The 20492-nt window shown below is 39.4% G+C and overlaps 1 protein-coding gene across 1 annotated transcript in view; it reads left to right on the top strand.

The window, feature by feature from the left end:
• Positions 1-479: 479 nt before the first annotated feature.
• Positions 480-20492, top strand: part of LOC117688652 (uncharacterized) — a 32861-nt gene continuing 12848 nt past the window's right edge. The window contains exons 1-11 of the mRNA XM_066068885.1: positions 480-486; positions 642-879; positions 2127-2182; positions 2273-2767; positions 2914-3098; positions 7622-8423; positions 8736-8973; positions 10221-10276; positions 10367-10861; positions 11008-11192; positions 19446-20247. Coding sequence (XP_065924957.1) covers positions 480-486; positions 642-879; positions 2127-2182; positions 2273-2767; positions 2914-3098; positions 7622-8423; positions 8736-8973; positions 10221-10276; positions 10367-10861; positions 11008-11192; positions 19446-20247 — 3559 coding nt within the window. The remainder of the gene's footprint in view (positions 487-641; positions 880-2126; positions 2183-2272; positions 2768-2913; positions 3099-7621; positions 8424-8735; positions 8974-10220; positions 10277-10366; positions 10862-11007; positions 11193-19445; positions 20248-20492) is intronic.

The raw sequence follows: 20492 nt of genomic DNA, 5'->3' as shown, positions 1-20492 counted from the left end.
AACAATTAGATCGCTGGTCAAACTGTTAACAACAAACAGAAGAACAAATTCCCAAATGGTTTTCCCCAGCTTGTACCTGCTCTTGGATAAAAGTAATATATCAGTGGCAGAAGTCATAAAAGCTGGTATTCTTGAACTTGACCTTAAACATTTTCCAGCTGTTACAACATATGACAGGCATGGGAATATGACACTGACTTGGTCATTTAATGATAAATTCTGGACGGTTGTATATGACAAACGTTCTACAGATATCACAGAAAACACACTTGTCACAATATCAGATTTAGTAAGAGGTGAATTGGAAAAACGGGGGCTAATATACCCAAGTAAGATTAAGAAAACCCCAAAGATTCTTCCTTGGTTAACAATGTGCCTTCGAAGGCTCCAGAAAGAAAATATGGATATGGAACAATTAGTAATAACAATGACGTATATCAGCTGTATTGCACTTTTGATGCAGGGCCAATATGTCGAATATGACAGGTTAGCTTTACTGACGATCGACCTACCGGTAGATAAAAACAAACTGATCGCCTTGGAGATTTTGTCAAAGTTGCAATTGGCCAGCTTTAGATTTCGCAATTTGCAGTTAAATCGCTTGCACTTCACCATCCCACATAAACTTGAAATGTTGACAGGTGCAGAAAAGAAAAGTACGAAGAAGGGAGAAACAAAGCAATCAGAAGAGGTTACTACCAATGACAATAAAGTCGAAGAACTCCCCCCAAAATACGTCGATCATGACAGTGCTGACGATGACCCTATTCTATTTGATAAAGACATCGGACATCGAAGAACTTCCACTTGCTTCCCGATTTCTACATCCTTGAAAGCTCCCTGGTCAGCCCAAGAGTTGGAATTCCTGCATGCTCAAAGGTTGGCAGAAGTTACCATTCGTGAAAAATACGAACGCTTTAAATTACAGTGTTTAAGATCAAATATTCCTTTCCGTACATTTCGGGCTTTTGAAACAAAACTACAAAGACTTTCAAATAAGTAAATATATGCTGCAAGAAGCATAATTTAATTGCATTTACATTTAACAGTTATGTGAGTTATAAGTCATGTTTGATTATAAGCAGGATATTGTTGATTTCGGAATTTCTACATCGGCAATCACTAAAGCAAATAAATTTTGTCTAAGTTTATTTTTGTCTGAGTATTTAATTTGGAAGTAAATGTGAAAAAAGTAATCTTTGACTTTTATTTCTTTATCAAACATTTAACAGGGAGTTTGTGAAATTTAGAACATTTTTTTTAACTTCTTAAATAGTTTCCGTCGAGTCTATTTTTTGATAATGTATTGTGTAGAGAATGGAAGTACTTAAGAATAAAAAATTGTTTAGATGGCTAAAAGTTTCTTGTGAATCAACCTAATGAACTAAGAACTTCAATTAAATACTGAGAAAGGTTTTTTTTTCTTCAAGGTCATGATTTCACAAAGTCTCCATTTATGTTGAATAAGAAAATTGAAAATGTTTTGAATTTTTTTTTATCATAGTGTATAATTATTAATGGTTTAAGTTCGCAGACAGATCTTTGTCCGCAAACATAGCGTACTAAATAAATCACGCACAAAAAAGTATGAATGAACTATTTCACTTCTTTTTGAACTGTTTTATAATTTAAAACGGCAAGATAATCTTTTACCATAACTTGCAATTACAGGACAAAGTAACACTAATATTTGGCAGTTGCAAATGCTTACTCGAACGTTGAGCTTATGGATTGATGATACACAAGCCGTGTTAACTAGTCTTTCCCATCACTCAGAGCGCCTGCTAACGTTAACACAGAAAGCACAGTCATTGTTTCCTTGTCACTCCTTCAGTGCAGACGGTGATTTTCTTAGGAGAGGTAAGCAATTCATTAAATGAAAGTAATCAGTATACCTAATGATAAAGAATGTTTAGAATGCAAAATTAATTTCTTGTTTGTCTAAAGGAAGTTCAAATAAAAAAATAATAATATTAAACCATTCTACAATTTTAGAATATGTACAGACTTCCATAGATAAGATTAAAATGACTCAATCAAACACAATTGGTTTTGTTCTTATAAAACAAAATATTTTGTCACATACGTTTATTTTAATTATTTTACGATGTTTCTGTGTATTACAGATTCCTCACTTGTCTTGAATTAAATAGCAGTATGGAGAATGACTGGCTATCCGAAGGTAATTTTTATAACATAGATATTGAAACATTGTTTAATATAGCAAGCATATTACAACTTTATATGCATGTTTATGAATCATATTTGATAGATGAAAACGATCCAAAGTATGAAGCCTTAAGAGAATTTGTCCTTGAGACTCTCGGGAAGTTCAGTCGTAAAATAAGAGAAGTTGGTATTAAGCTTGAAAACCTTGAAAAAAAATTGGACTCAGGAACAGAATGTGCCAAGTTCGAAGCTGATTTGGACCAGATTCATAAGAAAATTGATAAAGAGGTGAAGCCTGAATTTGAAAACGCACTTTCCTTCCAAATTAGTCAAGTGAACTCGAGAATAGACGAGTTAGAAATGGCTCTAGTAAATCCTAAAAAGAGAAAAATGATAGACAATGAAGAATTTGAAGAAGAGGAAACAGAAGCTAAGATCGCGACATCTGTGGAAGAATTAAATGAAAACATAAGAAAAGAAGTCGCGGAAGTGTTCAAGAGAATCGAAAGGAGCTACCGCAAAGAACAGGAAAAAGTTTCGAAGTTACAGCTAGCGTACATTCATTACTGGCTGGGATTGCAGGAAACCATTTCTCCAAGTAAGTATAATATACTCCATGTATAGCAACGGGGAAACGTTTATAGTTAAATTAAGATAAAAGAATGAATGCCAGTTTCATTTATTCGTAATGCTTATGCTTTGAGATAGAATGAGAACTCAAAAAGTGTTGTTTTGTTACAATAGCAAAAATGGTAGACATCCAAAATTTGATAAAAGATGGTGTGGAGGATCGCATATGGAGCGAGGGATGGAAGCCAGACGTTCGCGGGGATTTCACCAACTATTTACAGGACAAAGTAAAGAAAATAGTCAAGAAGAAAAGAGCAATCAACGAAAGAACAAAGCTCCAGCAAGAGCTAGACAACTTGGTTGGGAATGATTTGCAATAAAAGTTTGCTTATGGTTTGTGTAAAAAGAAAAGCATCTGTTCACTAAGTATTGCTTATCATTTATGTTATCCTTTATGTAAACCTTTTGTTAGTGCAAATTTGCTAAAGTAATGAAAGGTAAAAGAAGCAGGAAGCTATATATTATATTAACATTATGTTGATGTAAGGAAAGTAACTTCATAAAATATATGTTGATGTCATTTTTGATAAGAGTAAAAAATGAGTATGTTTTAACAACAAATATGAAAACTAATAAACGAATGATCTTTAAAATAATTTGTTGGTTAGTTTTTCAACAGTCCGTACAGCGCAACATCAGTTATACATAGTGGATAAAACTTTATCCCTTTAAAAATCCAAGTTTAGGAAAGTTTAATGTATATTTAATTTCAACAGCCTCTGTACAACATTATCCCCGAATATCAAGGTCTGGGATTAGATTTTAGATGATAAACCCGGGATGACCCTAAAAATCAGGGTTAGCTCGGGGTTAGCCCTTAAACTTCCGGGTTGGGGAAGGGTTGGTGGATATTTCATGTGACCTACCTCTGTACAACATTATCCCCGAATATCAAGGTCTGGGATTAGATTTTAGATGATAAACCCGGGATGACCCTAAAAATCAGGGTTAGCTCGGGGTTAGCCCTTAAACTTCCGGGTTGGGGAAGGGTTGGTGGATATTTCATGTGACCTACCTCTGTACAACATTATCCCCGAATATCAAGGTCTGGGATTAGATTTTAGATGATAAACCCGGGATGACCCTAAAAATCAGGGTTAGCTCGGGGTTAGCCCTTAAACTTCCGGGTTGGGGAAGGGTTGGTGGATATTTCATGTGACCTACCTCTGTACAACATTATCCCCGAATATCAAGGTCTGGGATTAGATTTTAGATGATAAACCCGGGATGACCCTAAAAATCAGGGTTAGCTCGGGGTTAGCCCTTAAACTTCCGGGTTGGGGAAGGGTTGGTGGATATTTCATGTGACCTACCTCTGTACAACATTATCCCCGAATATCAAGGTCTGGGATTAGATTTTAGATGATAAACCCGGGATGACCCTAAAAATCAGGGTTAGCTCGGGGTTAGCCCTTAAACTTCCGGGTTGGGGAAGGGTTGGTGGATATTTCATGTGACCTACCTCTGTACAACATTATCCCCGAATATCAAGGTCTGGGATTAGATTTTAGATGATAAACCCGGGATGACCCTAAAAATCAGGGTTAGCTCGGGGTTAGCCCTTAAACTTCCGGGTTGGGGAAGGGTTGGTGGATATTTCATGTGACCTACCTCTGTACAACATTATCCCCGAATATCAAGGTCTGGGATTAGATTTTAGATGATAAACCCGGGATGACCCTAAAAATCAGGGTTAGCTCGGGGTTAGCCCTTAAACTTCCGGGTTGGGGAAGGGTTGGTGGATATTTCATGTGACCTACCTCTGTACAACATTATCCCCGAATATCAAGGTCTGGGATTAGATTTTAGATGATAAACCCGGGATGACCCTAAAAATCAGGGTTAGCTCGGGGTTAGCCCTTAAACTTCCGGGTTGGGGAAGGGTTGGTGGATATTTCATGTGACCTACCTCTGTACAACATTATCCCCGAATATCAAGGTCTGGGATTAGATTTTAGATGATAAACCCGGGATGACCCTAAAAATCAGGGTTAGCTCGGGGTTAGCCCTTAAACTTCCGGGTTGGGGAAGGGTTGGTGGATATTTCATGTGACCTACCTCTGTACAACATTATCCCCGAATATCAAGGTCTGGGATTAGATTTTAGATGATAAACCCGGGATGACCCTAAAAATCAGGGTTAGCTCGGGGTTAGCCCTTAAACTTCCGCGTTGGGGAAGGGTTGGTGGATATTTCATGTGACCTACCTCTGTACAACATTATCCCCGAATATCAAGGTCTGGGATTAGATTTTACCTGATAAACCCGGGATGACCCTAAAAATCAGGGTTAGCTCGGGGTTAGGGTTAGGGTTAGGGTTAGGGTTAGGGTTAGGGTTAGGGTTAGGGTTAGGGTTAGGGTTAGGGTTGGGTTAGGGTATAGGCACTTTGACGAGATGCGTGTGCGGGAATGCGGGACTCCGCCTATTAATCCACGTGACTGTCAATCATTTCTTTCTCTAAATATCTGATGATTTGGTGTTTATCATTCTTTTGATTGTGTCTTTGTTGGATTATATGGGTTTTTCACTTGTTAAAGGTAACTGCATTTTTTAATATCATTATTTAATTGCTCATTATCCTGCATTCTAATGTTAAGTAGCAATAGATATGAAATTTTATAAACATAGTAGTTATTCCTGGTAGTAATTGATAGACTATTGAATTGATCTATAGTTTACAATTAAATTTCAATTGTAGCAAGATATTCATCAAATGTAGTGAATGATTGATATTAATGAAACTTTTTGATATACTTAATTAAGATAATTACGTTAAAAACTTTGGCTCATTAAACTTAAGGTCTAACATTGTTTTACTCTGTGTTGAACCCGTGTATACACTGGGATCAACTAGGGTATACCCTGAGTTTACCCTGGGTATACCCCGGGTATACCCTGGGTTTACCCCGGGTATACCCTGGGTTTACCCCGGGTATACCCTGGGTTTACCCCGGGTATACCCTTGGTGTACCCAGGGTATACCCTGGGTTAAACCCGGGTATTCCCTGGGTTTAACCCGGGTATACCCTGGGTTTATCCCGGGTTTAACCCGGGTATACCCTGGGTTTACCCCGGGTATACCCTGGGTTAAACCCGGGTATACGATGGGTTAAACCCGGGTATACCCTGGGTTAAACCTGGGTATACTCTAGGTTAAACCCGCGTTTAATCTGTGTTAAACCCGGGCATACTCTTGGTTAAACCCAGCGTATACCCTGGGTTTTACCCGGGTGTACCCTGGATTAAACCATGGTAAAGGCCGAGTTATATTTAGGTTTACCCCGGAATATACCCTAGACTATACTCGGGTTTAACCCAAGGTTGATCTTTGAGAATAGAGTTTAATATATATTTTTGTTAAAAAATTAATTAATTGAGATATAATGCCGGGTAATTATTTCTTATCATCATCTAAGTTGAAAATTAGATATTATAAAAAAAAAAGCTTTTCTCATTACGAGTGTCTAAACACGTCATATTTTTTAAAAATTTTAGATGGATATGGAAGATACGGAACAAACTTTTTCTGAAACGGTGTTGGAGAATTTCAACCTAGCCAAGGCGTACAATTCTGTATCTGAAACACCACAACTCTTTTTAAGAAGGGATGATCGGATTTTTGGAAGATGTCTGACAGTCGATGAAGTAGAAAGAGAAGTATGGTTGAGATATTCCTTTGACATTGATGGATGCGTTGTGGAGTTTAAATCTTTGGCCGCAATAAGAATGCCCGTGAGACATATCACACTGTTTCCAAATGATAATGCAAGTCTACGGAACGTTAGAGGCTTTTTGAAAAAGCACGTCAGATTAACAGAATACAGTAAAAGCGAACTTATGACCTTCTCAAACAGCTTAGGGTTCCAGCTATTTTATGAAAGAGGGTGGGAATGTTGGATAGCTTTAATTCCTATGCACCAGATGCATTCAGTTGCATTATCCATTCAGCAAGTGAGACAACAAGCCCTCGCCACATTTCTTCAGCTGAGAGAGAATTTTAAAAATACACTAATGGCTCTTGCTTTGCGTGGAGAGGCTAGAAGAACTCTCGAAAAGAATGACATAAATGACGTTCGAAAAATGTTCATTTTACCTGACGATTGTTATGCAATACTCGATGCTTTGCAAGCATCTTTAAACCAACTGACCCAAACTGGACTTTTGAGACCAATCATATTTTGCTTCCGCTTTGGTGAAAAAATGACCTGTGGATTATCATTGTCAGATTTTAATACCCAATTTACATTGCGTACAACTATCCATGTTGCTGCAAACATACTGTCAGACTCTGAAGAAGTTGATCTTCTTTGGTCTACTGCGGGATTGCAACAAATCATCGGCCACAGAGGAACACTTTGTACATGCTTATCATTCAAAGACTGTGCCAACTATCAGAGCAATCTAGATGGAAGACCAATGGATATCAAAACTTGTTTGCGGACGATTTGTCGTTTTCCACACGAGGTGCAGTTTGTTCAACTTTACGCTGACATTCCACATCGTCAACCCAATTGTCGATATCATCCAGTGTCGGGTTGCATTGTTGGAGGTATGTGTTTCCCACGATCGACAGCAGAGGCATTCCTACGCGACGCTGATCATTATATATCTACATTGCAAAGCAACTGGACATTACTAAGGAGAAGTACATGTAGGATTGAATTTGTTGTTTCGCAGGATTCAGTTGCTGACCATATAAATGCTATGGATTTTATTAATTTAACCAATCTAGAAGTACTTTTAGAAACTGTACCTCTGTTGGTGCCTTTTCCTTTGCATATTCTAACATGCATTCGACATTTGGGTTTATGGATTTGCAAGGAACTTAAAGAATTATTGAACGAGTATAAAAAAACAGGAAATGTGCGTGCCACCTGGCAATCCTATCAGTTGGAACTAGCCTCCGAAAAACTTTTGTGGGGAAAGCCACTTTGTGGAAGGAGTACATCTTACTCTATCAATCTAGGACCAGGAGCTCTTGGTCCCAGTAGAAGTTCAACTGACCACTATGGATTTCTATCTTTAGAAGTGTACTCAACCTGTATGCAAAACGAATATAGCATTCCCCCACAAGAAATATGGACAACATCTGAGGTCATATCTAAGATGATAAAACGGTCAGTGGGATTGCACGATCACTTGGATGGCAGCTATGGAGTCATTGGTCGACATTTGGTTGTTGCCTTACTACATGACCTGCACGAAACTGGCAAGGCTGCCAGTTACGTTCTTTTTGAAGATTTCTTACGAGAGATAAAATCTTGCAAGACAACATTTAAGACAGTCGGTGCTGTAACAATTAGATCGCTGGTCAAACTGTTAACAACAAACAGAAGAACAAATTCCCAAATGGTTTTCCCCAGCTTGTACCTGCTCTTGGATAAAAGTAATATATCAGTGGCAGAAGTCATAAAAGCTGGTATTCTTGAACTTGACCTTAAACATTTTCCAGCTGTTACAACATATGACAGGCATGGGAATATGACACTGACTTGGTCATTTAATGATAAATTCTGGACGGTTGTATATGACAAACGTTCTACAGATATCACAGAAAACACACTTGTCACAATATCAGATTTAGTAAGAGGTGAATTGGAAAAACGGGGGCTAATATACCCAAGTAAGATTAAGAAAACCCCAAAGATTCTTCCTTGGTTAACAATGTGCCTTCGAAGGCTCCAGAAAGAAAATATGGATATGGAACAATTAGTAATAACAATGACGTATATCAGCTGTATTGCACTTTTGATGCAGGGCCAATATGTCGAATATGACAGGTTAGCTTTACTGACGATCGACCTACCGGTAGATAAAAACAAACTGATCGCCTTGGAGATTTTGTCAAAGTTGCAATTGGCCAGCTTTAGATTTCGCAATTTGCAGTTAAATCGCTTGCACTTCACCATCCCACATAAACTTGAAATGTTGACAGGTGCAGAAAAGAAAAGTACGAAGAAGGGAGAAACAAAGCAATCAGAAGAGGTTACTACCAATGACAATAAAGTCGAAGAACTCCCCCCAAAATACGTCGATCATGACAGTGCTGACGATGACCCTATTCTATTTGATAAAGACATCGGACATCGAAGAACTTCCACTTGCTTCCCGATTTCTACATCCTTGAAAGCTCCCTGGTCAGCCCAAGAGTTGGAATTCCTGCATGCTCAAAGGTTGGCAGAAGTTACCATTCGTGAAAAATACGAACGCTTTAAATTACAGTGTTTAAGATCAAATATTCCTTTCCGTACATTTCGGGCTTTTGAAACAAAACTACAAAGACTTTCAAATAAGTAAATATATGCTGCAAGAAGCATAATTTAATTGCATTTACATTTAACAGTTATGTGAGTTATAAGTCATGTTTGATTATAAGCAGGATATTGTTGATTTCGGAATTTCTACATCGGCAATCACTAAAGCAAATAAATTTTGTCTAAGTTTATTTTTGTCTGAGTATTTAATTTGGAAGTAAATGTGAAAAAAGTAATCTTTGACTTTTATTTCTTTATCAAACATTTAACAGGGAGTTTGTGAAATTTAGAACATTTTTTTTAACTTCTTAAATAGTTTCCGTCGAGTCTATTTTTTGATAATGTATTGTGTAGAGAATGGAAGTACTTAAGAATAAAAAATTGTTTAGATGGCTAAAAGTTTCTTGTGAATCAACCTAATGAACTAAGAACTTCAATTAAATACTGAGAAAGGTTTTTTTTTCTTCAAGGTCATGATTTCACAAAGTCTCCATTTATGTTGAATAAGAAAATTGAAAATGTTTTGAATTTTTTTTTATCATAGTGTATAATTATTAATGGTTTAAGTTCGCAGACAGATCTTTGTCCGCAAACATAGCGTACTAAATAAATCACGCACAAAAAAGTATGAATGAACTATTTCACTTCTTTTTGAACTGTTTTATAATTTAAAACGGCAAGATAATCTTTTACCATAACTTGCAATTACAGGACAAAGTAACACTAATATTTGGCAGTTGCAAATGCTTACTCGAACGTTGAGCTTATGGATTGATGATACACAAGCCGTGTTAACTAGTCTTTCCCATCACTCAGAGCGCCTGCTAACGTTAACACAGAAAGCACAGTCATTGTTTCCTTGTCACTCCTTCAGTGCAGACGGTGATTTTCTTAGGAGAGGTAAGCAATTCATTAAATGAAAGTAATCAGTATACCTAATGATAAAGAATGTTTAGAATGCAAAATTAATTTCTTGTTTGTCTAAAGGAAGTTCAAATAAAAAAATAATAATATTAAACCATTCTACAATTTTAGAATATGTACAGACTTCCATAGATAAGATTAAAATGACTCAATCAAACACAATTGGTTTTGTTCTTATAAAACAAAATATTTTGTCACATACGTTTATTTTAATTATTTTACGATGTTTCTGTGTATTACAGATTCCTCACTTGTCTTGAATTAAATAGCAGTATGGAGAATGACTGGCTATCCGAAGGTAATTTTTATAACATAGATATTGAAACATTGTTTAATATAGCAAGCATATTACAACTTTATATGCATGTTTATGAATCATATTTGATAGATGAAAACGATCCAAAGTATGAAGCCTTAAGAGAATTTGTCCTTGAGACTCTCGGGAAGTTCAGTCGTAAAATAAGAGAAGTTGGTATTAAGCTTGAAAACCTTGAAAAAAAATTGGACTCAGGAACAGAATGTGCCAAGTTCGAAGCTGATTTGGACCAGATTCATAAGAAAATTGATAAAGAGGTGAAGCCTGAATTTGAAAACGCACTTTCCTTCCAAATTAGTCAAGTGAACTCGAGAATAGACGAGTTAGAAATGGCTCTAGTAAATCCTAAAAAGAGAAAAATGATAGACAATGAAGAATTTGAAGAAGAGGAAACAGAAGCTAAGATCGCGACATCTGTGGAAGAATTAAATGAAAACATAAGAAAAGAAGTCGCGGAAGTGTTCAAGAGAATCGAAAGGAGCTACCGCAAAGAACAGGAAAAAGTTTCGAAGTTACAGCTAGCGTACATTCATTACTGGCTGGGATTGCAGGAAACCATTTCTCCAAGTAAGTATAATATACTCCATGTATAGCAACGGGGAAACGTTTATAGTTAAATTAAGATAAAAGAATGAATGCCAGTTTCATTTATTCGTAATGCTTATGCTTTGAGATAGAATGAGAACTCAAAAAGTGTTGTTTTGTTACAATAGCAAAAATGGTAGACATCCAAAATTTGATAAAAGATGGTGTGGAGGATCGCATATGGAGCGAGGGATGGAAGCCAGACGTTCGCGGGGATTTCACCAACTATTTACAGGACAAAGTAAAGAAAATAGTCAAGAAGAAAAGAGCAATCAACGAAAGAACAAAGCTCCAGCAAGAGCTAGACAACTTGGTTGGGAATGATTTGCAATAAAAGTTTGCTTATGGTTTGTGTAAAAAGAAAAGCATCTGTTCACTAAGTATTGCTTATCATTTATGTTATCCTTTATGTAAACCTTTTGTTAGTGCAAATTTGCTAAAGTAATGAAAGGTAAAAGAAGCAGGAAGCTATATATTATATTAACATTATGTTGATGTAAGGAAAGTAACTTCATAAAATATATGTTGATGTCATTTTTGATAAGAGTAAAAAATGAGTATGTTTTAACAACAAATATGAAAACTAATAAACGAATGATCTTTAAAATAATTTGTTGGTTAGTTTTTCAACAGTCCGTACAGCGCAACATCAGTTATACATAGTGGATAAAACTTTATCCCTTTAAAAATCCAAGTTTAGGAAAGTTTAATGTATATTTAATTTCAACAGCCTCTGTACAACATTATCCCCGAATATCAAGGTCTGGGATTAGATTTTAGATGATAAACCCGGGATGACCCTAAAAATCAGGGTTAGCTCGGGGTTAGCCCTTAAACTTCCGGGTTGGGGAAGGGTTGGTGGATATTTCATGTGACCTACCTCTGTACAACATTATCCCCGAATATCAAGGTCTGGGATTAGATTTTAGATGATAAACCCGGGATGACCCTAAAAATCAGGGTTAGCTCGGGGTTAGCCCTTAAACTTCCGGGTTGGGGAAGGGTTGGTGGATATTTCATGTGACCTACCTCTGTACAACATTATCCCCGAATATCAAGGTCTGGGATTAGATTTTAGATGATAAACCCGGGATGACCCTAAAAATCAGGGTTAGCTCGGGGTTAGCCCTTAAACTTCCGGGTTGGGGAAGGGTTGGTGGATATTTCATGTGACCTACCTCTGTACAACATTATCCCCGAATATCAAGGTCTGGGATTAGATTTTAGATGATAAACCCGGGATGACCCTAAAAATCAGGGTTAGCTCGGGGTTAGCCCTTAAACTTCCGGGTTGGGGAAGGGTTGGTGGATATTTCATGTGACCTACCTCTGTACAACATTATCCCCGAATATCAAGGTCTGGGATTAGATTTTAGATGATAAACCCGGGATGACCCTAAAAATCAGGGTTAGCTCGGGGTTAGCCCTTAAACTTCCGGGTTGGGGAAGGGTTGGTGGATATTTCATGTGACCTACCTCTGTACAACATTATCCCCGAATATCAAGGTCTGGGATTAGATTTTAGATGATAAACCCGGGATGACCCTAAAAATCAGGGTTAGCTCGGGGTTAGCCCTTAAACTTCCGGGTTGGGGAAGGGTTGGTGGATATTTCATGTGACCTACCTCTGTACAACATTATCCCCGAATATCAAGGTCTGGGATTAGATTTTAGATGATAAACCCGGGATGACCCTAAAAATCAGGGTTAGCTCGGGGTTAGCCCTTAAACTTCCGGGTTGGGGAAGGGTTGGTGGATATTTCATGTGACCTACCTCTGTACAACATTATCCCCGAATATCAAGGTCTGGGATTAGATTTTAGATGATAAACCCGGGATGACCCTAAAAATCAGGGTTAGCTCGGGGTTAGCCCTTAAACTTCCGGGTTGGGGAAGGGTTGGTGGATATTTCATGTGACCTACCTCTGTACAACATTATCCCCGAATATCAAGGTCTGGGATTAGATTTTAGATGATAAACCCGGGATGACCCTAAAAATCAGGGTTAGCTCGGGGTTAGCCCTTAAACTTCCGGGTTGGGGAAGGGTTGGTGGATATTTCATGTGACCTACCTCTGTACAACATTATCCCCGAATATCAAGGTCTGGGATTAGATTTTAGATGATAAACCCGGGATGACCCTAAAAATCAGGGTTAGCTCGGGGTTAGCCCTTAAACTTCCGGGTTGGGGAAGGGTTGGTGGATATTTCATGTGACCTACCTCTGTACAACATTATCCCCGAATATCAAGGTCTGGGATTAGATTTTAGATGATAAACCCGGGATGACCCTAAAAATCAGGGTTAGCTCGGGGTTAGCCCTTAAACTTCCGGGTTGGGGAAGGGTTGGTGGATATTTCATGTGACCTACCTCTGTACAACATTATCCCCGAATATCAAGGTCTGGGATTAGATTTTAGATGATAAACCCGGGATGACCCTAAAAATCAGGGTTAGCTCGGGGTTAGCCCTTAAACTTCCGGGTTGGGGAAGGGTTGGTGGATATTTCATGTGACCTACCTCTGTACAACATTATCCCCGAATATCAAGGTCTGGGATTAGATTTTAGATGATAAACCCGGGATGACCCTAAAAATCAGGGTTAGCTCGGGGTTAGCCCTTAAACTTCCGGGTTGGGGAAGGGTTGGTGGATATTTCATGTGACCTACCTCTGTACAACATTATCCCCGAATATCAAGGTCTGGGATTAGATTTTAGATGATAAACCCGGGATGACCCTAAAAATCAGGGTTAGCTCGGGGTTAGCCCTTAAACTTCCGGGTTGGGGAAGGGTTGGTGGATATTTCATGTGACCTACCTCTGTACAACATTATCCCCGAATATCAAGGTCTGGGATTAGATTTTAGATGATAAACCCGGGATGACCCTAAAAATCAGGGTTAGCTCGGGGTTAGCCCTTAAACTTCCGGGTTGGGGAAGGGTTGGTGGATATTTCATGTGACCTACCTCTGTACAACATTATCCCCGAATATCAAGGTCTGGGATTAGATTTTAGATGATAAACCCGGGATGACCCTAAAAATCAGGGTTAGCTCGGGGTTAGCCCTTAAACTTCCGGGTTGGGGAAGGGTTGGTGGATATTTCATGTGACCTACCTCTGTACAACATTATCCCCGAATATCAAGGTCTGGGATTAGATTTTAGATGATAAACCCGGGATGACCCTAAAAATCAGGGTTAGCTCGGGGTTAGCCCTTAAACTTCCGGGTTGGGGAAGGGTTGGTGGATATTTCATGTGACCTACCTCTGTACAACATTATCCCCGAATATCAAGGTCTGGGATTAGATTTTAGATGATAAACCCGGGATGACCCTAAAAATCAGGGTTAGCTCGGGGTTAGCCCTTAAACTTCCGGGTTGGGGAAGGGTTGGTGGATATTTCATGTGACCTACCTCTGTACAACATTATCCCCGAATATCAAGGTCTGGGATTAGATTTTAGATGATAAACCCGGGATGACCCTAAAAATCAGGGTTAGCTCGGGGTTAGCCCTTAAACTTCCGGGTTGGGGAAGGGTTGGTGGATATTTCATGTGACCTACCTCTGTACAACATTATCCCCGAATATCAAGGTCTGGGATTAGATTTTAGATGATAAACCCGGGATGACCCTAAAAATCAGGGTTAGCTCGGGGTTAGCCCTTAAACTTCCGGGTTGGGGAAGGGTTGGTGGATATTTCATGTGACCTACCTCTGTACAACATTATCCCCGAATATCAAGGTCTGGGATTAGATTTTAGATGATAAACCCGGGATGACCCTAAAAATCAGGGTTAGCTCGGGGTTAGCCCTTAAACTTCCGCGTTGGGGAAGGGTTGGTGGATATTTCATGTGACCTACCTCTGTACAACATTATCCCCGAATATCAAGGTCTGGGATTAGATTTTACCTGATAAACCCGGGATGACCCTAAAAATCAGGGTTAGCTCGGGGTTAGCCCTTAAACTTCCGGGTTGGGGAAGGGTTGGTGGATATTTCATGTGACCTACCTCTGTACAACATTATCCCCGAATATCAAGGTCTGGGATTAGATTTTAGATGATAAACCCGGGATGACCCTAAAAATCAGGGTTAGCTCGGGGTTAGCCCTTAAACTTCCGGGTTGGGGAAGGGTTGGTGGATATTTCATGTGACCTACCTCTGTACAACATTATCCCCGAATATCAAGGTCTGGGATTAGATTTTAGATGATAAACCCGGGATGACCCTAAAAATCAGGGTTAGCTCGGGGTTAGCCCTTAAACTTCCGGGTTGGGGAAGGGTTGGTGGATATTTCATGTGACCTACCTCTGTACAACATTATCCCCGAATATCAAGGTCTGGGATTAGATTTTAGATGATAAACCCGGGATGACCCTAAAAATCAGGGTTAGCTCGGGGTTAGCCCTTAAACTTCCGGGTTGGGGAAGGGTTGGTGGATATTTCATGTGACCTACCTCTGTACAACATTATCCCCGAATATCAAGGTCTGGGATTAGATTTTAGATGATAAACCCGGGATGACCCTAAAAATCAGGGTTAGCTCGGGGTTAGCCCTTAAACTTCCGGGTTGGGGAAGGGTTGGTGGATATTTCATGTGACCTACCTCTGTACAACATTATCCCCGAATATCAAGGTCTGGGATTAGATTTTAGATGATAAACCCGGGATGACCCTAAAAATCAGGGTTAGCTCGGGGTTAGCCCTTAAACTTCCGGGTTGGGGAAGGGTTGGTGGATATTTCATGTGACCTACCTCTGTACAACATTATCCCCGAATATCAAGGTCTGGGATTAGATTTTAGATGATAAACCCGGGATGACCCTAAAAATCAGGGTTAGCTCGGGGTTAGCCCTTAAACTTCCGGGTTGGGGAAGGGTTGGTGGATATTTCATGTGACCTACCTCTGTACAACATTATCCCCGAATATCAAGGTCTGGGATTAGATTTTAGATGATAAACCCGGGATGACCCTAAAAATCAGGGTTAGCTCGGGGTTAGCCCTTAAACTTCCGGGTTGGGGAAGGGTTGGTGGATATTTCATGTGACCTACCTCTGTACAACATTATCCCCGAATATCAAGGTCTGGGATTAGATTTTAGATGATAAACCCGGGATGACCCTAAAAATCAGGGTTAGCTCGGGGTTAGCCCTTAAACTTCCGGGTTGGGGAAGGGTTGGTGGATATTTCATGTGACCTACCTCTGTACAACATTATCCCCGAATATCAAGGTCTGGGATTAGATTTTAGATGATAAACCCGGGATGACCCTAAAAATCAGGGTTAGCTCGGGGTTAGCCCTTAAACTTCCGGGTTGGGGAAGGGTTGGTGGATATTTCATGTGACCTACCTCTGTACAACATTATCCCCGAATATCAAGGTCTGGGATTAGATTTTAGATGATAAACCCGGGATGACCCTAAAAATCAGGGTTAGCTCGGGGTTAGCCCTTAAACTTCCGGGTTGGGGAAGGGTTGGTGGATATTTCATGTGACCTACCTCTGTACAACATTATCCCCGAATATCAAGGTCTGGGATTAGATTTTAGATGATAAACCCGGGATGACCCTAAAAATCAGGGTTAGCTCGGGGTTAGCCCTTAAACTTCCGCGTTGGGGAAGGGTTGGTGGATATTTCATGTGACCTACCTCTGTACAACATTATCCCCGAATATCAAGGTCTGGGATTAGATTTTACCTGATAAACCCGGGATGACCCTAAAAATCAGGGTTAGCTCGGGGTTAGGGTTAGGGTTAGGGTTAGGGTTAGGGTTAGGGTTAGGGTTAGGGTTAGGGTTAGGGTTAGGGTTAGGGTTAGGGTTAGGGTTAGGGTTGGGTTAGGGTTAGGGTTAGGGTTAGGGTTAGGGTTAGGGTTAGGGTTAGGGTTAGGGTTAGGGTTAGGGTTAGGGTTAGGGTTAGGGTTAGGGTTAGGGTTAGGGTTAGGGTTAGGGTTAGGGTTAGGGGTTAGGGTTAGGGTTAGGGTTAGGGTTAGGGTTAGGGTTAGGGTTAGGGTTAGGGTTAGGGTTAGGGTTAGGGTTAGGGTTAGGGTTAGGGTTAGGGTTAGGGTTAGGGTTAGGGTTAGGGTTAGGGTTAGGGTTAGGGTTAGGGTTAGGGTTAGGGTTAGGGTATAGGCACTTTGACGAGATGCGTGTGCGGGAATGCGGGACTCCGCCTATTAATCCACGTGACTGTCAATCATTTCTTTCTCTAAATATCTGATGATTTGGTGTTTATCATTCTTTTGATTGTGTCTTTGTTGGATTATATGGGTTTTTCACTTGTTAAAGGTAACTGCATTTTTTAATATCATTATTTAATTGCTCATTATCCTGCATTCTAATGTTAAGTAGCAATAGATATGAAATTTTATAAACATAGTAGTTATTCCTGGTAGTAATTGATAGACTATTGAATTGATCTATAGTTTACAATTAAATTTCAATTGTAGCAAGATATTCATCAAATGTAGTGAATGATTGATATTAATGAAACTTTTTGATATACTTAATTAAGATAATTACGTTAAAAACTTTGGCTCATTAAACTTAAGGTCTAACATTGTTTTACTCTGTGTTGAACCCGTGTATACACTGGGATCAACTAGGGTATACCCTGAGTTTACCCTGGGTATACCCCGGGTATACCCTGGGTTTACCCCGGGTATACCCTGGGTTTACCCCGGGTATACCCTGGGTTTACCCCGGGTATACCCTTGGTGTACCCAGGGTATACCCTGGGTTAAACCCGGGTATTCCCTGGGTTTAACCCGGGTATACCCTGGGTTTATCCCGGGTTTAACCCGGGTATACCCTGGGTTTACCCCGGGTATACCCTGGGTTAAACCCGGGTATACGATGGGTTAAACCCGGGTATACCCTGGGTTAAACCTGGGTATACTCTAGGTTAAACCCGCGTTTAATCTGTGTTAAACCCGGGCATACTCTTGGTTAAACCCAGCGTATACCCTGGGTTTTACCCGGGTGTACCCTGGATTAAACCATGGTAAAGGCCGAGTTATATTTAGGTTTACCCCGGAATATACCCTAGACTATACTCGGGTTTAACCCAAGGTTGATCTTTGAGAATAGAGTTTAATATATATTTTTGTTAAAAAATTAATTAATTGAGATATAATGCCGGGTAATTATTTCTTATCATCATCTAAGTTGAAAATTAGATATTATAAAAAAAAAAGCTTTTCTCATTACGAGTGTCTAAACACGTCATATTTTTTAAAAATTTTAGATGGATATGGAAGATACGGAACAAACTTTTTCTGAAACGGTGTTGGAGAATTTCAACCTAGCCAAGGCGTACAATTCTGTATCTGAAACACCACAACTCTTTTTAAGAAGGGATGATCGGATTTTTGGAAGATGTCTGACAGTCGATGAAGTAGAAAGAGAAGTATGGTTGAGATATTCCTTTGACATTGATGGATGCGTTGTGGAGTTTAAATCTTTGGCCGCAATAAGAATGCCCGTGAGACATATCACACTGTTTCCAAATGATAATGCAAGTCTACGGAACGTTAGAGGCTTTTTGAAAAAGCACGTCAGATTAACAGAATACAGTAAAAGCGAACTTATGACCTTCTCAAACAGCTTAGGGTTCCAGCTATTTTATGAAAGAGGGTGGGAATGTTGGATAGCTTTAATTCCTATGCACCAGATGCATTCAGTTGCATTATCCATTCAGCAAGTGAGACAACAAGCCCTCGCCACATTTCTTCAGCTGAGAGAGAATTTTAAAAATACACTAATGGCTCTTGCTTTGCGTGGAGAGGCTAGAAGAACTCTCGAAAAGAATGACATAAATGACGTTCGAAAAATGTTCATTTTACCTGACGATTGTTATGCAATACTCGATGCTTTGCAAGCATCTTTAAACCAACTGACCCAAACTGGACTTTTGAGACCAATCATATTTTGCTTCCGCTTTGGTGAAAAAATGACCTGTGGATTATCATTGTCAGATTTTAATACCCAATTTACATTGCGTATATCCATGTTGCTGCAAACATACTGTCAGACTCTGAAGAAGTTGATCTTCTTTGGTCTACTGCGGGATTGCAACAAATCATCGGCCACAGAGGAACACTTTGTACATGCTTATCATTCAAAGACTGTGCCAACTATCAGAGCAATCTAGATGGAAGACCAATGGATATCAAAACTTGTTTGCGGACGATTTGTCGTTTTCCAAACGAGGTGCAGTTTGTTCAACTTTACGCTGACATTCCACATCGTCAACCCAATTGTCGATATCATCCAGTGTCGGGTTGCATTGTTGGAGGTATGTGTTTCCCACGATCGACAGCAGAGGCATTCCTACGCGACGCTGATCATTATATATCTACATTGCAAAGCAACTGGACATTACTAAGGAGAAGTACATGTAGGATTGAATTTGTTGTTTCGCAGGATTCAGTTGCTGACCATATAAATGCTATCGATTTTATTAATTTAACCAATCTAGAAGTACTTTTAGAAACTGTACCTCTGTTGGTGCCTTTTCCTTTGCATATTCTAACATGCATTCGACATTTGGGTTTATGGATTTGCAAGGAACTTAAAGAATTATTGAACGAGTATAAAAAAACAGGAAATGTGCGTGCCACCTGGCAATCCTATCAGTTGGAACTAGCCTCCGAAAAACTTTTGTGGGGAAAGCCACTTTGTGGAAGGAGTACATCTTACTCTATCAATCTAGGACCAGGAGCTCTTGGTCCCAGTAGAAGTTCAACTGACCACTATGGATTTCTATCTTTAGAAGTGTACTCAACCTGTATGCAAAACGAATATAGCATTCCCCCACAAGAAATATGGACAACATCTGAGGTCATATCTAAGATGATAAAACGGTCAGTGGGATTGCACGATCACTTGGATGGCAGCTATGGAGTCATTGGTCGACATTTGGTTGTTGCCTTACTACATGACCTGCACGAAACTGGCAAGGCTGCCAGTTACGTTCTTTTTGAAGATTTCCTACGAGAGATAAAATCTTGCAAGACAACATTTAAGACAGTCGGTGCTGTAACAATTAGATCGCTGGTCAAACTGTTAACAACAAACAGAAGAACAAATTCCCAAATGGTTTTCCCCAGCTTGTACCTGCTCTTGGATAAAAGTAATATATCAGTGGCAGAAGTCATAAAAGCTGGTATTCTTGAACTTGACCTTAAACATTTTCCAGCTGTTACAGCATATGACAGGCATGGGAATATGACACTGACTTGGTCATTTAATGATAAATTCTGGACGGTTGTATATGACAAACGTTCTACAGATATCACAGAAAACACACTTGTCACAATATCAGATTTAGTAAGAGGTGAATTGGAAAAACGGGGGCTAATATACCCAAGTAAGATTAAGAAAACCCCAAAGATTCTTCCTTGGTTAACAATGTGCCTTCGAAGGCTCCAGAAAGAAAATATGGATATGGAACAATTAGTAATAACAATGACGTATATCAGCTGTATTGCACTTTTGATGCAGGGCCAATATGTCGAATATGACAGGTTAGCTTTACTGACGATCGACCTACCGGTAGATAAAAACAAACTGATCGCCTTGGAGATTTTGTCAAAGTTGCAATTGGCCAGCTTT

This window comes from Magallana gigas, chromosome 8 (genome assembly GCF_963853765.1).
Source record: "Magallana gigas chromosome 8, xbMagGiga1.1, whole genome shotgun sequence".
NCBI lineage: Eukaryota > Metazoa > Mollusca > Bivalvia > Ostreida > Ostreidae > Magallana > Magallana gigas.
Note: the sequence above shows the minus strand (reverse complement) of the source record. Positions and strands in the feature narration are given on the sequence as shown.